General features: G+C 40.8%; 1 protein-coding gene across 1 annotated transcript in view; it reads left to right on the forward strand.

The window, feature by feature from the left end:
- Glp2r (glucagon like peptide 2 receptor) overlaps window positions 1–16308 on the forward strand; it is a 51965-nt gene that overhangs the window by 20415 nt on the left and 15242 nt on the right. Inside the window, exons 7-10 of the mRNA XM_048365976.1 lie at window positions 1310–1469; window positions 4399–4459; window positions 5815–5884; window positions 13908–13996. Coding sequence (XP_048221933.1) covers window positions 1310–1469; window positions 4399–4459; window positions 5815–5884; window positions 13908–13996 — 380 coding nt within the window. The remainder of the gene's footprint in view (window positions 1–1309; window positions 1470–4398; window positions 4460–5814; window positions 5885–13907; window positions 13997–16308) is intronic.

Below are 16308 nucleotides of genomic sequence, written 5' to 3' on the forward strand. Positions count from 1 at the left end.
CTTTAAAAGGGATGGTGGTTCAAAGCCAGTGCAGGTAGTAAAGTCTGTGAGACTCTTATCTTCAATAAACCACTCAGAAAACTGGAAGTAGTGCTGTGGCTCAACTGGTAGAGCAATAGCCTTGAGCTGAAAAGCTCAGGGACAGTGCCCAGTTCCATGGTTCAAGCCCCATGACTACCAAAGAACAAACAAACAAACAAAAATATGGAATGTTATACCAATAAATCTTTGGGACTCAAGATTCTTTATCTTGGAAAGTTTTAAGTTATGACTTAATAATTAATCTTACCTCCATGATAGTGAGGTTTTCTATGGAATTGTCTATTTCATATAGCTTTTCAAATTCCTACACATAATATTGCTCAAAATACTCTCTTCAGATCTCTTTTTCTTCTTATTAGCATTTATTAATTATAGAAAAGGGTTTTGTTATGATATTTCCATATGTGAATATATGTACTTTGGCTTTTTATCCTCCATCTTAAAAATAATTTTAATGGTTTTTGTTATTATATTTTCATAGGTGAATCTGAAGTGTTTTCATTGTATTTATCCCATCTCCTTAGTCATCCTGCCTCCTACTGATTCCCATTCCTGTTCTCTAGATGATTTACAATCTATTGATTATGCCCATTTTCATTTCTGATATTGATTGTACTTTTTCTTTTATTTCTTGGATTATCCTTCCTAAATGATTCTCAATAATTGAGAAATTTTTAGTTTATGCTTCCCTTTTCACTGATTTTTTTATTGATTTGGCTTTATCATTTCCTTCCATGTATTTCCTTTGGATTTAATTTGCTATTCCATTTTTTCTAACTTCTTTGATGTGATTTTAAGATAATTGATTCTCAGTTGTTTTTCTTTTTGAATAAATGCATTTAGGACTATAAGTTTCATTCTAATACTAGTTACAGACAACAAGTTTTTGTATGCATTATTTTCTTTATATTCAGTTCAAGAAAATCTTCTAATTTCTGTTACAATTGCTTCTTTGACCAATGGGGTTACTTTGACATTTACTTCACAGCTTCCACAGGCCAGAAGACATGGCTCAGGCTCAGACATGACAAGAAATCCTGCCAAAGATAAAGAAACAAATAGGAAAGAAAAAAATCATAATTTCCAATCGTATGAAGAGATTTTAGCTGTTGGTTTCTAGCCTAGTGAATTGAGATTGGAGATATACTGTTTAGTGTTTCCATTAGAGGGGAGTAGGGGGTGCACTTAGGGAGACCCTGCTTTACCTACTTGGGGTCCAAGGGCTGATGCAACCATAATTCATCATCATATGTTCTTCTTTCTGTAGATATCTATATCCTGCCGCTCTGTCCAGGTCCTTCTTCACTACTTTGTGGGTGCCAATCACCTGTGGCTGCTGGTTGAAGGCCTTTACCTCCATGCACTACTGGAGCCCACGGTGCTTCTGGAAAGGTGGATGTGGCCCGGATACCTGGTGGTGGGTTGGGGTGAGTTACAGGACTTCCAGCTTTCTCTCCTGGGAAGCTATTAGAGTATGGGAGTCCAATAGAATCTTCAGTTAGACTTAGACATCTAACTGGAAGGTGGCATGGAAAGGCAGAGTAGAACAGAGGACAGAAGAAAGAAGAGGGAGAAGGCAAGAGAAGAAAAGTCATGCACATGTATAATAGAAGCGATGGACACCCAGTGTACACATTGAGAAGTGGAAAGATCTTTGGTAGAATCAGATGACAATTCTCCTGTTTCCAATGGTACTGGTCTCCTCACAATGCTATCACAAAATACCTGCGTGGCTTAAACTACAGACATTGGAACCTCATGCTTCTGAAGAATGAAAGGTACAGGCTGGTTGGGTTCTGGTGAAGGCTATCTTCCTGGTGAGATTATACAGACATTTTCTGTATTGGTGACTATATCTTTACATAATGGAGGCACAGAGAGAGCTAGGGAGTGAGAGAGAGAGAGAGTGCTCACACTCTGGTCTCCTTCTGGGGACACTAATGACACTATGGGGCCTTACCCTCATAACCTCATCTAAACATGGTTTCATGTAAATCTTTCATCTTCATCACACTGGAAGGCGTTCAACATATAAATCTTAGGAGGGCCCAGACATTCAGTATGTAACATTAGGTGTTGAAGATGAGATGTTTGGTTGGTTGTTGTTAAATCTGACTAAGCAGTCTCTATACCTGGAATCCCCACCTCTTCAAACCCTTGGAGAATTGGATGCTGCAGGATCCCAAGAAAGCAGCCTCTGATTCAGGAGCTCTTGTCTAATGCCCATTGATTTTCTCTAAACTGTGTTGTGACAGGTAATAAGGACCTTGTTTTTTACTGAGTCCTGGTCTCTGATGATTCAGCAATGCATTGCCCTATCTCTTTCTCCAGCCTTTACAGGCCACACATTTATATTTGCATTTTTATAAATTTTAACCAGTTGATACAATGGGAGGTAAGCAGAATTGGCCAACCAGTTCTTTTTTGTTTGTTTTGTTTGCTTGATTTTTAATTTAATTTTTTATTTATTTTTACTATCTTTAAGTAGTTATACAAAGGGGATGCTATGTAGCAAATCGTTTGTGAATGCAATGTTATATCTTGCAGTATTCTCACCCATTCCTTCCCTACCAACCCCTTACCTCATTTTTCTTAGTTTTGTGGGAAATACGTTTCATGTGTTTTCCTCCTCTTCTACTTTCATTTGTCCACCTCTTGCCCAGTGAACTCACCCACCCCTTTGGAGTACCTGGTTCCTGATGTTTTGTCTTGGCCCTTCTAAGGAATTACACTACTTGTGTTCTCCCTTGCATCTGTTGTATTTCAGTTAATACATTTGTATACACTTGCATAGCATGCAACCTATTTACTTATAAGTTTGTATGCTGAATCTAGCTTCCACATATAAGGGAAAAAATGTATCTTTTGTCTCTCTGGGCCTGATTTTCTTCACTTAACATAAAATTTTCCAGGTTTTCCCATTTCTTTACAAATGATACAATATCATTTTTTCTAATGGGTTAGTAATTTTCCATATCTATATTCACTATAGTGAATAGTGCTTCAATAGACATTGTTGTGCTGGTGGCTTTACTGTATCCTGGTTTGTAATTTTTTGGATAAAAGCCCAGGAGAGCTACCACTGGTTTGATCATAGGGTAGATCTATGTTTAATTTTTTGAGAAACCTCCACATTGCTTTCAAGTGTGGTTGAACAAGTATATATTCCCACCAACAGTGTATTAGGGGTTTGTTTTGGCCACATCCTCATCAGTATCTGTTACCTATCTGTTGTCTTTTTGATAATGGCCAATCTAACTGGGGTGAGTATTGTTTTGATTTGCATTTCCTTTATGGCCATAGACGTTGAGCACTTCCTCATGTGTCTACTGATCATTTTTACTTCTTCTGAGAAGACTGTCTAGCTTATTAGCCCATTTTTAATCGGTTTGTTGGTTTTTTAGGGATTTAATTTTTAAGATCTCTGTATATGCTGGATATTAGGCTCTTGTCTGATGTAAAGCTGGCAAAAATCTCCCATTGTGTAGGCTGTCATTTTAGCTTATTGGCTATGTTCTTTGCTGTGCAGGAACATTTTAGTTTGATCCAGATCCATTTATCAAGTATTTCTTTGATTTGCTATGCTTCTGGATCTTTATTCCAAAAGTTTTTTATCTGTGCCTAGAAGCCCTAATGTTTTACTTACTCCTTCTTGTGATCATTTCATGGTTTCGGGTCTTACATTGAGGTGTGATCTATTCTGAATTGATGCTGGAGCAAAGTGATATATAATGATCTAGTTTCAATTTTCTACATGTGGATTTCCTGTTTGGCCAGCTCCATTTGTTGAAGAGGTATTTCTTCTACCCTATGTTCTGGGCTCCCTTATTGATTATTAAATGGTTGAAGGTCTGTTGGTTTATTTCTGGTTCCATTGGTCTTTGGGCCTATTTTTATACCAGTACCAAGTTGTTTTCATTACTTTGGCTCTGTAAGAGAGTTTGAGGTTTGGGTTTTTCCTCCAACAATATTCTTCCTGCTAAGGATTTTTTTTTTTGCTATTCAGTTTCTTTTGTTACTCCATATGAATTTTTTTATTGCTTTCTCTAACTCATCAAATGTTGGGATTTTGATGGGTATTGCATTGAATTTGTAGATTTCTTTGGGCACTATTGCCATTTTCATGATGCTAATTCTTTCAATCCAGAAGTATAGAAGTTCCTTCCATTTTCTTAAGTCTTCTTTAATTTCCTTTTTTTGATTTTTAAAGTTTTTACTATAGAGGTCCTTCAGATCTTTGGTTAATTCCTAAATATTTTTTGAGGTTATTACAAATGGAGTTGCTTTCCTGATATCATTCTTGATGTTCTTGTTGGCCAATCAGTTCTTAACTAAGCTTCCTTGTTTCCTTCACAGCCTTTCCTATACTATTTGTTGTCCCTTGGGGAATTGCTCGTGCATACCTGGAGAACAAAGGGTAGGTAATTCACCTGGATTTAACCTTTATGATCCAGTAATTCCCAGAAATAAAGACAGCTTAAAATAAAGACAGCACTTTCTCCAAAGGGAACATCCAAATCCCTCCACTTTTTCCATCTAGAATATAATTTGGAATGTAATCAAAAATCTTGTAGTCACTTACTAATTCACTCACACATGCAGACAACCACAAAAATGCTGCATGTATTAGCTGTGCGTATATAAGGACAGCATAAGCCTGGAGATAGTTATTAGAGCATTGTCCATATGACAGAAAAAAGTGAAAACAAAAACAAACTTGAATGCCTATCAATATGAGAATCTTTATGCAAATTGTGGAATATCTATATTGTGAAATATGAGAACATTTTATTTAAAAATCAACTTTTATTTTGCATTATTAGTGTTAAACTCAGGGCCACACATACTATGTAGGTACTCTTAACTCCTAAGGATGCATCCAGGCCTTTTTGTTCTATTATGTTTTTGAGATAGACACTTACTAACTTTTCCTGGGCTGGACTCAAATTTTAATCCTCTTATATTGGCCTCCTGAGTAGTTAGGATTATAAGCATGTATCACTAATCCTTGCTCCAAATTATTTCTTATCTTTTGACTTTTAGAGACTAAAAGTCCTGATAAAAGGGGTGGAGACCTGTACCTGTGTGTGAATAAAATTAAACTGTTCAGCTGGGTGTCAGTGGTTCATGCTTGCTACTCAGGAGGGTGAGATCTGAGGATCACACTTCAAAGCCAGCCCATGTAGTAAAGTATGTGAGAATCTTATCTCCAATTAACCACTGAGAAGCTGTCAGTGGAGTTGTGTCTCTGGTGGTAGAGTATCAGCTTTGAGAAAAAAGATAAGGGACAGGGGTTGGATGAATTGTTCAGTTGGCAGAGCACCAACCAATGAGTAAAAGTGTCAGGTACTGAGTTTCAGTCTCAACCTGAGACAAAAAAGAGAAAAGAATGGAAAGAAAAAGAAGCTAAGGGACAGCACCCAGCAACTAGGCCCTGAATTCAAGCCCCAGTCCTGGTATACAAACAAAGAAGTAAAATATTTAATGAAGCAATAAAATATCACAACTAAAGGCTTGTTACATGGAGAAGAATGTAGAAGAACTCATGCACTGAGCTTTTAATAGTGAAGAGCTCTTGCATGGTAAGAAAAGTCAACAGTACCAGTACAAAGTATTTAGTCCTATTTTCTCTCAATCCCACCTCTTGGGAGAATGATTAGTAGAAAGCAAGGCTGGAGGACAAGCAAGAGCAAGCATAGGTCTTCCACAGGGCACGAGACTTTCATCTTCAACTTGGTGTCAACTTGTCTCCTGTCTTTTCTTTGCCCTTAGGTGCTGGGCCACAAACAAGAATAAGAACATCTGGTGGATCATCCGTGGACCCATGCTGCTTTGTGTTGCAGTAAGCTCCATCCTGCCATCTCTTTCCCCTAAGCTCACCAGCTTGAGGAATAGTCCCCTCCCTTTTCCCAAACCTCACAAATTAATTCAATCCCCTTTCCTTCCATGAGGAGAAGTTGAACTATGAGCAGTTACTGAATGAGGAGTCAGTTCGGGACTAGATTTAGAGTAACACTGCAAGCCTCATCTCTCTGGGTCTTCACAGTTGGCCTATGACCAGCTCTGGGATCCCTGACTGAATGGCTGCAATGTGAACAAGGTGCTGGGGATTTGGAAGGGTTTGGTCAGGCAAGGATTCAACAACAACACATCTATTAGCTTGTAACTTAATACCATTAGCAGAAAGGAGGAAGACACCAATGAAACTACATTTAAAGAAGAAAAACTTACAATCAATATCAAAACAGAGTTTTCCTGAGTGGTTGAATCAGGAGACAATGTTACTCTGAGACCTTGAGGAGACAAACTCTTGATTCATTGTGGCTCAAAATTTTGGGATGGGAAGAGATTACTGTTCTAGAGTCTTAGGCCTTTTATAGGATAGTTCATGAGAATAAATCCATCCAAGAAGCTTGAAGGAACCCTGGAATATGGAGTTGCCCAACAGTGGGAAGGATTGGCAGACTCTACGACAGAGGCAGAAAGTCTTCTTGGAATTCTCTGAGTGCCTGCTGGGTGCTGGGTACTGTATTTGGTGCTCTGATGACTCCTCCAAATAGTTTCTGGATGACCCATTTTTACCGATTCCATGTGAATATTGTGGGTTTATGAAAGAAAAAAAGCAGGTTTTAAACTGGACGCTGGAGGCTCATGCTTATATAATCCTAGCTACTCAGAAGGCTGAGATCTGAGGATTGCAGGTTGAATCCATCCTGGCAGAAAGGTCTGTGAGACTCTCGTCTCAACCTATAAACTACTCAGAAAAGGCTAGAAGTGACACTATGACTCAAGTTGTAGAGTGCTAGCTAGCCTTGAGCAGAAGCAGCTCAGGGACAGCTCCCAGGCCCTGAGTTTAAGCTCTAGGACCAGTAAATAGAAAATAAAAGGCCATTTTTCACAGAAGACTCAGTATTTGTCAGTAACACAAGGCGGCTGTCTGCTCAAATCTGGGTGACCATGTAGGAGAAATGTGTATAGAAATGGCAGGAAAACCAAGGCTGCAGAGAGCCCTAGTTGCCAGGACTGTTTCACCTGAAGTCTGGGAGGTGGTGCACCTGCTGCTGGTATCTTCCTGCTAGGGATCAGACACATGGATGGGAGCAAATGATCCAATGAAGCCAGCCCCCTTCCCTAGTGATCTACACCTCACTAATGATGCTGTGAGCCCTGCCTCAGCTCCCCACGCTTCACTTCTCCACAATCCTCAACTCTCACTGGGATCCAGCACCCAGCTAGGAGGTGCTCTGAGGCACCCTTACCACTGCCCAGTAGCATTTATGGAGTACTTCTTGCACACTCAACACCAATTCTTAGCACTTGGTATATATGAACTCAGTTAAACTCCCTAACAAGCCTTATGAAGTTGAGGTGCTATTGTTGTGTTTATCTTTTGTCAAGAAGACTGGAGAGATGAGAAGTTCCTTTTTGAAAAGTCACAGAAGCAGCAAGTGGGTGCTACATCTCAGTCTATAGGGCCCAACTGGGTGACATTGGCACTTGTAACCATAGCACTAGATCGCCATTCAAAAACTATCCTTCCAGGCCTGAACCTGGAAGGCCAAGGGCTTCAGACTTTCTTGCATTAGTTCCTTGGTTTAGGTTCTTCACAGGATCCCAATTCCTAGTCTGACCTACTGTTGACCCATTGCACAGCCTCCACGTTCAGGGTCAAGCATCACCTGCTGTTCCTGGATAGGCAAGTACTCAATCACCTTGCTATTTTTCTCCAAGTAATTGTTTCGAACGTGTTTGAAGCCTGGCACTGGTGGCTCATACTTGCGATCGTAGCTACTCAGCTGAGATTTGAGGATCAAGGTTCAAAGCCAGCCTGGGCAGGAAATTCTGTAAGATTCTTATGTCTAATTAATCAGCAAACAGTCAAAAGTTGCTCTGCAGCTCAAGTAATGGAGTACCAGCTTTGAATGTAAAAGATAAGTGGTGGTGCCCAGTCCTCAATTTCAAACCTTAGAACCACCAGAAAGAACAAAAACAGAAAAAAATAAAATAAGAAAAAACTCAAACCTAAACCACTCTGCTTAGTGTCATGATAAGCTGTATGATGTATGTTTTATTCATTCTGGCAGCCAACCTAAACATGTGGTTGAATTTGATGAATATCTGTGATCACTGGTAAATTATTTCTAACCAGGTAGAATAAAGAACAGAAGTGAACAGACCTCTCTGTGATGAGTTCAGGTCCTACTTTATCTCCAGTGTTTACTCCACAATCTTGTAGAAGCTACAGACATCAATACGTCTTAGACTTAGTTGCTCCCAGTTTCTCATCTGGATGCCTTTAAAATTATTTTGGTTTGAATCCCATTACCAGATATTTGTGTTTCAGTGACTTCACGATCAGACTTGGGATTTTGGGATCCTAATTGGGCAAAGTTCTCTTTGGTCAAAGGGAGTATATTTAATCATCAGCTAGATGCTGATGGCCCATGCCTGTAATCCTAGCTACTCGAGAGACTGAGATCTGAGGATTACAGTTCAAAGCCAGCCCAAGCAAGAAATTTGGTAAGATTCTTATCTTCAGTTAACCACCAGAAAACTGGAAGTACTGGAGCTGTGGCTCAAAGTGGCAGAGCAAAAGGAACTCAACCCGGGACAGTGCCTAGTACCTGAGTTCAAGCCCCCATGACCACAAAAAAAAAATTTAACCATGAACTGGTAGAATTTTCTTGTAGACCAGAGAGAAAAGCTTTGGATTATCTCTCCACCTCTGTCATGTCTTCTCTTCTCCTTGGTTTGTGACAATTATATGTTGCCAGACAGGGCCAAATAGCTCCAATGGGCAGAACCATCATTCCCCAGTAGAGAAACACTGGTCTAGTCTAACTTTGACTTGAAAGGTGAAGAAATAGAAGACCAGAGAAGCCAACTTACTCTGCTAAAGGGCATATCACAAGCCACTCAAGGAGTGTAGACTCCTAACTCCTATGTTCATACCTTCTATTCTCTTCATCTGGGGGTAGGACACACTGAGCTGGGATCCCTGAAACCAGTTCCCAGAACACTAGAATCTTAGCGCTTGCATGATAATCAATATCTGATCAATATCTGAGTTGACAGACACCATGTTATTAGTAGACCTGGTGTGCTGCTGTGTTGGTACAATGTTTCCCGTGTTTCAGACACTCCTCCTGTAGTGTGTCAGTCTGGAGACTCTCCATGTTCTTTGGGTCTTTGGCTAGACAAAGAAATCAGAGAATTCCTACCTCTCTCTCTTTGTATAAGTCTTCACTACTTAACTGTCACCTCTGAATGGACATGTCAATTAAGTCATATTGGACAGGATATATTTTTATGTCTTAGTCTCATTTATCTCTGTAGAAAATTGATAAAGCCTTGATTAGTTCTATTCTTCAAAGATGGCCTCACCAAATGATTTAGCAATACAAGGTCCTTTGATACATATGTCATTCCCCACATTTAACAAGTTGAACTTCTGGTTGAATGACTTTTTGTTTTAGTGCCAATACTGGAGCTTGAACTCAAGGCCTTGAGCTCTCCTTCGGCTTTTTTGCTCCAGGTTAGTGTTCTAACCACATGACTACATCTCTACTTCTGACATTTTGCTGGCTAAATGGAGGTATGAGTCCCACCAACTTTTCTCAGCTTGGGTGTTTTTAAATCTTGATCCTCATATCTAAGCCACCTGAGTAGGTAGGACTACTAGCTAGACATGAGCCCCCAGCCCCTGGCTCAAATGGCTGTTTTGAGTCAATGGATTGAATGACCCCTCTGTTGACCTTATGAAGGCCTAGCATCAGAGCCATCCTTTATTCTCACAGAGTCTCCTCTGACCTTCTAATATCTTAGCAAAGCTGAGAAGTTGGTAAAAGCTTTTTGCTTTCATTGACCTTATCCCTCTTCAGTTCCTGTGTCCCACCAGAAACTCAGGCTGGTCCAGGGCTCCCTAGACATCTCCTCACTCCCATATTCTCTTGAAGTGGTACAGTAGGAATTATATACATTTGCTGCATCCTATCATCTGTTCTCCACAGTGAAAGCAAATCAGATCACAGATATTTATGGAAGCCTTGATTCTTTTAAAAGAGTGTATTAATGTGAATGCCAAGAGCCAAAGGCTTCCTTCCAACTTTCCTAGTCACTTCTTAAGTCCCAAGGTGCATCATAGTTCACCGCGGCTCTTGGAGAAGGTATGCAGTCCCCTTTATCCACATAGAAAGCCAGAGGATCCATGCTTGCAAAGAGGTGGAATAGAGTGGTGATACCTGAGCCTAGCCAGCTCCTACCCTAATTCTTGCCATGCTAGCCATCACCTTGGCCACCTGTAGCCCTAGATCTGTACACAAATGCTGGAGTACACAAATAAGCATAAAACCTGAGCAGGCCGCTACACAAATAAACAGCACCATCCAAATGGAATTGCTGACTTTTGTCTTGCTGAAAATCTGGAGTATCCCAGGCACCATGACAACAGGGGCTAATATTTCAGCCCAAAGCAATAGGCCCTAGGAAGCACCCCCTTCTTCCCTCCCTCCCTCCTGTGGTCCATGGGTAAATGGTGGATGCTCATTTTCTCTTGTATGGTCTCATGAAGACACAGTGAATTCACACCTCCTTTCTTTCTAAGAGACAGTTCCCACCTAAGAGCATTTAGTGAAGTATGAGCCTTTCCCCTGCTTACTTTGTAAGAAAAAAATCACTAAGCCAGCTCACAGCCTTTTTTCTTTATGATATAAAACAGATCCCATTCAAAGGGGATAAATTAATTGGTTACATTTGGCTTGTATTTAAGTTTTCTGTTACTAAATATTCTTTGGCTGGGAAACTCCATCATTCCTCTTGGCTTACAGTTTAGATAAATAGCCACTTGCTGAAACTCTAGCTTTTCAGTACAGAACACTGATTTTTCTCCCGCATCCAGGCTAATGAATCACATACTAGGATCCTATGGGCTGTGTTTCAACATGTATCTATGGGATTTTATTTCTACACAAGGACACTATTACTGTGCTGGAGAGACTTTATCAACACCTGTAAAGACTTTATTCCATTCATTATCACCTGATTGCCCTTTCTGCCAGCTCTTTTTTCCACTGTATGGAGGCATTATTAAATCTTTTCAATCATAAAAAGCAACTGCAACCAAAACCTCTTCCAGCCCAGAAAATAAAAGCAGAGTGGCATTATCTCTATTCTGTATCCTGGTCCACCACTGTTTTAGCTCTCATCTCCTTTATAGACAAGCCTCCTGAACTGTCTACACCATCTCCCCTCACGTTTCATTGAAAAACAAAGCAAGCCAGATAGAGTGGCTCACACACCTGGTAACCTTAGCTACTTGGAAGGCTGATATTGGAAGGAGAAAGTCTACAACAACTTTTTCCCATCATAAAATAACTAAGTGCAGTCAGTGGTTCATATCTGTCAACCTAGCTACTCAGGAAGCATAAATAGGGGGACCATAGTGCAAGCTGCTTTACTCTAAAAAATGAGACCCTTTTGAAAAAATATCTAAAGCAAAGAAGGTTCAAGTATTAGAGCCATTGTCTAGCAAATAAATACAAGGCTGTGCTTTTGCCCCCAGTACTGCAAAAATTAATAATCAACAAGGAGGAAAACAAATTTAAAAAATCAAAACATCTGAAGCATTGAAGTCGGACTTGGGCTTCCTTCTCTGCACTGTAGTTTCTTGTGTGGTGCTCTTTATTGCTAAGCACTACCTTATATTATTTTAATTCAAGGTAGCTTTTAAACTTTCTAACCATTCTTCTCTTCATGAGGCCCTAGAGGGTTCTCACAATGTGAGTCACTCCAAGTGCCCTAGCTACTCTTTATGCTATATTTATTTAGTTTCTGTTGGCACTGGGGATTGGGCTCAGGCCTTGTGCTTGAGCCATATTTTCAATTAGTTTTGGATTTTTGAGACAGGATCTCACTATTCTATCTGAGTTGACTTTGAACTCAAAAATCTCCTGTCTCAGCCTTCCAAATGCTTGGGTTATAGGTGTGTATCATCATGCCCATCTCCCAGGTACTATTTTGGAATTTCCTTTGCTGTGGCCACTTTACTAATCTCTTTTACAAGGTTAATTTGCTTAACCCCCTCTCTCCAATTTATGGTATCACTGGATAACTTCATCATTCCATTGGTTTTGTGCCCTGATGAGATCCAGATATAAGTATTCAAGTGCCAACTGCCTTAGATATTTTTTGTGTTCAAAACCACTAGACTTGCCTTCTCCCTCCCATCACCAAACTCTTCCTCTTCTTTGTGCCATCATCTTGGTGGCTGGTACTACTTTACATCTGAGATCTATTAATGAGATGTGAGGTCATCTTTGACATCACATTCAACTTGTCACAAAGCTTATCTGACTCAAACTTTTCAATAATTTTGAGTCAGGCACTGTTCTCCATCACTGAAAGTCGAGGCTAGCTTCTTGAGTTCACGTCTCCATCTTCCTCACCCGGAACTCAGAAACAGGCTCTCAGATAGTCTCACCACACTGCTACTAAAAGGATCTTTCTGAAATACAAGAGTGCAAAGCTGACTCAATCACTTTCCTGCTTAAAATTCATTGACTCTCCATTGCCATTGATGGTGAAAGGCCTTGTGTCACATGGCCTTCCATCCTGCTTTCAGTCTCCTCACAAATCCTGTTCTTATTCTCTAAGCTCATGTGGATTAGGTCCATACTCAGCTTCTTGGCCTTCAGACATTTCCAGGAGGTCCATAATCTCTTAGATGTCAAGATGTCATTCAGAGCTGCTACCACCTGGATGCTTGGCTGGAGCTAGAGAGGATCAGCACCCAAGTTCTCTCATACACAGAGCTGGAAAGTGATGTTAGTTGTCAGCACAAGGACTTGATTCTCCAACATGGGGTCCATTCAGAGCTCCACAAACTACATGAGCATCCTTGCAACATGGTGGCTGGCTTCTCCAAGACTGAGCAATCTGAGAGAAAGGGGATTAGGAAGAGGATGCTAGATAGAAGGCCTATATAATATAGGCCTTCACACAATATCATTTCCACATTAGTCCTTTTATTAGATTCAAGTAATGAAATGTAGTTCTCATTCAGGACAGAGGGTTAAGATTAGACTTTGCTTTCTGAAAGGAATGTCAAGGAATTTGCACACATATTTTATAACTTCTACCAAGGTTGACAATGAATGGCTGGATTTGCCCATTCCATGACACTTGTGGGAACTAATGTAGGGGATGGAGAACACATGCTTCTCTGATTATTGAGGGCCCTCAAGCTAAGACTCCAAGAGAACTGGAATTCCGTACAGAAGAGAGGGAGATTGGTATTCTGGTTCAAGAAAGAGGCAGTTATTAAGTCTAAGCTTTATATTCATTCCTGTGCCCATAATTCCTCCTTATGTTATGAGCTAAAACTAGTTGTGCACGTGTGTGTGTGCATGCACATGTGTGTGTGATTGTCATGAAGATTGAAAAGTGGGTAGTTATGAAGATTACATAAAGAAAGTAATGTATGGAAGTTCTTAGTACAAAGCCTAACATGATAAGTACTGAACAAATGTTGGATGATGATGATGATGATGATGATGATGATGATGACAATAATAGTAATAATAATAATAACAATCAGCAATAATGATATCTACCTGTCTTTCTCATATGGCTTTCATGGAAGGCCTCCCTGAGGCAGAAGCATAAATTGAATGATGCTCTAGGTTTCTTTTCAGACTCTCAGGAAGTTCTGAGGGCTGTGGGACAGTGGAATTGCTGCCAGCATTTACTGTGTGACCAACTAACTGCTGTATTGCCCCTGGTTCACAAATGGCCAAGCCCAGCGTTGACTTTGGTATTCATAGCCATATGGCATTTTACCTAAGTCACATCTACTTTTTGCTTTCAAGGTCAATTTCTTCATCTTCCTGAAAATCCTCAGACTTCTCATTTCCAAACTTAAAGCTCATCAGATGTGCTTCAGAGACTATAAATACAGGTGAGTGGCCTGAAACCACAACTTTGTGGTTATTTACTCCAAGGTTATTTAGACCCCTGGTGGTGTTGCCTAATGTCAATAGGAGGGGGAACAGGTTAAGTTAGCAGCTTGTCTTCTATGTCAAGCAATTGGGGGGACAATTATGAAGCACGTGGGACTTGCCCAATGATGTTCTGCTGTCCCCATGACAGTGACATAAATGACAAAGAATCATTCTTCCAGAAGGAGACCTTTAGAATGTTCTGAAGAATGACTGGTTTAGGGGAAAAGAAAGCTTCCTTCCTTGGGAAAGGATTTGAGGCAACCCAATAACATATACATTCCTCCCTCTGTTGGAATTTACTCTTTATTAGTTGGTACTGAGGCTTGAACTCAGAACATTTTGCTAACACTTGAGCTACAACCCCTTCCAGATTTGTTGTTTTTGTGAATAGAGTCTTGCTTTATTTTTTGCCCTGGCTATCCTGGACTGTGAACCTCCTATTTAAACTACTCACATACCTGGAATTACAAGTGTGAGTCCCTGCACTCAACTCCTACTTGCTCTGTATTTTCCACATGGCAGGTGCATTCCAACAAGACTGCTGGGGAGGGAGTGTTTTAACTCAAAGAGTATCTCTGAGGTGGAAATTTTAACCCATTCCAGAGGACAGAGGAGGATGTATGAGTGAAGGCAGCTCTAGGCCTATTTCTCACTCTTGCTAAGGGTTCCCAGGTGCTAGGAAGGTAGTTTTCCTTTTAACCTGACAAACATGTAATGAATGCTGGAGAACAACAGGTAGCTACAATGTGGACCCCATACAATGCTTAGTGGAGTCTACTTGCTATATTTGTAAATATTGGACATTGACATGGAACACAGACAGGAGAGAGGGGGGCTGGCTACAGTCCAGACTCCCTCACTAATCTTGGGCAGGTAGTTTGGTCCTCTGGCCTTTTTTCTGTTGTGTTATGGAAGATCATCTCTGGCTTATTAGGACAATTCAGGGCTGCACGATATATGGGTGGCCCACATTAATCAGATGTGGTAAGTGGCGTTTGCTCAGTATCCAGGCCCCAAGTCCCATCTCGTTGAGACTTCCTCCTACAAGGGTAAACATACCCTGTTCAGGAATGAGCAAATAAATACTACAGTTGCAAGTTGGAGTTTTGGCACAAACATTTTGCAGATATCCATAGCCCCAGGGAACTGGCCTCTCCCAGTTCCAAGGGGTTCTTGCTGTCTTTCCTGGTACCTGTTCAGGCCTCTAAGTAGCCAAGCAGTCTGTTTAGTCCTTTTCCCAAGACTCAGCCTCTCTTACCATTGTCTAAGGATGGAGCTCCAAGGCCAACCATAGCTATATGGTCTGTGTAAGGAAGGCAGTCCTCTTCACAACCAAAGGATGAACAACCAAGGTGCCCAGAAACTGAACAGAAACAATTACATCCAAGAAGAGACCTATACAGGGAGTGGACAAATCCTGAGGACCTCACAGCCTAACCTCTCTGGCTTTGTGCCTTGTGCCCAATATTGATCATCTCTAGGACCTCCTCCATGTTCAGACCCTCAGAAATGCCTTCAGTACTTTCCTACCCTGACAGCTTATAAGCACCTTCTGATAGCTGGCCCCAAAATACAGCCTTGTGAGCCTATTGCAGTTTTTACTTAGGAAGTGTAGGATGGAATCTTAAGCAATAAGGTACCTTGCTTTAGAGTACTATATTCTGAATTCCCACCAGCAATAAGAAAATAACTCTATAAATAGAAACAAAATTGATTAAAAATAATGATTGGGGGCTGGGGATATAGCCTAGTGGCAAGAGTGCCTGCCTCGGATACACAAGGCCCTAGGTTCGATTCCCCAGCACCACATATACAGAAAAAACGGCCAGAAGCGGCGCTGTGGCTCACGTGGCAGAGTGCTAGCCTTGAGCGGGAAGAAGCCAGGGACAGTGCTCAGGCCCTGAGTCCAAGGCCCAGGACTGGCCAAAAATAAATAAATAAATAAATAAATAAATAAATAAATAAATAAATAAATAAATAATGATTGGACTTATAATGACTGTGAGGGTTTGAATATGAAGTGCTCCCCCCAAGGCTCCTGTGTTGAAGACTTGGTCCCTAGCCTGTGGTGCTTTTGGCAGATGGTCAACCCATTAGGAGGTGGAGCTTACTGAGAGGAAGTTAGGTCATTGTGAGTATGTCCTTGAGAGGGATTCTGGGGCCATTATCTTTTTCTCTTTCTGCTTCCTGACAGCCAGGAGGTGAGCAGCTTTGCTCTTCCATGCACTCCACACTATGGTGTCTGCCTTGCCAGAGGCCCAAGGCAATG

Source organism: Perognathus longimembris, chromosome 17 (assembly GCF_023159225.1).
Source record: "Perognathus longimembris pacificus isolate PPM17 chromosome 17, ASM2315922v1, whole genome shotgun sequence".
Lineage (NCBI taxonomy): Eukaryota > Metazoa > Chordata > Mammalia > Rodentia > Heteromyidae > Perognathus > Perognathus longimembris.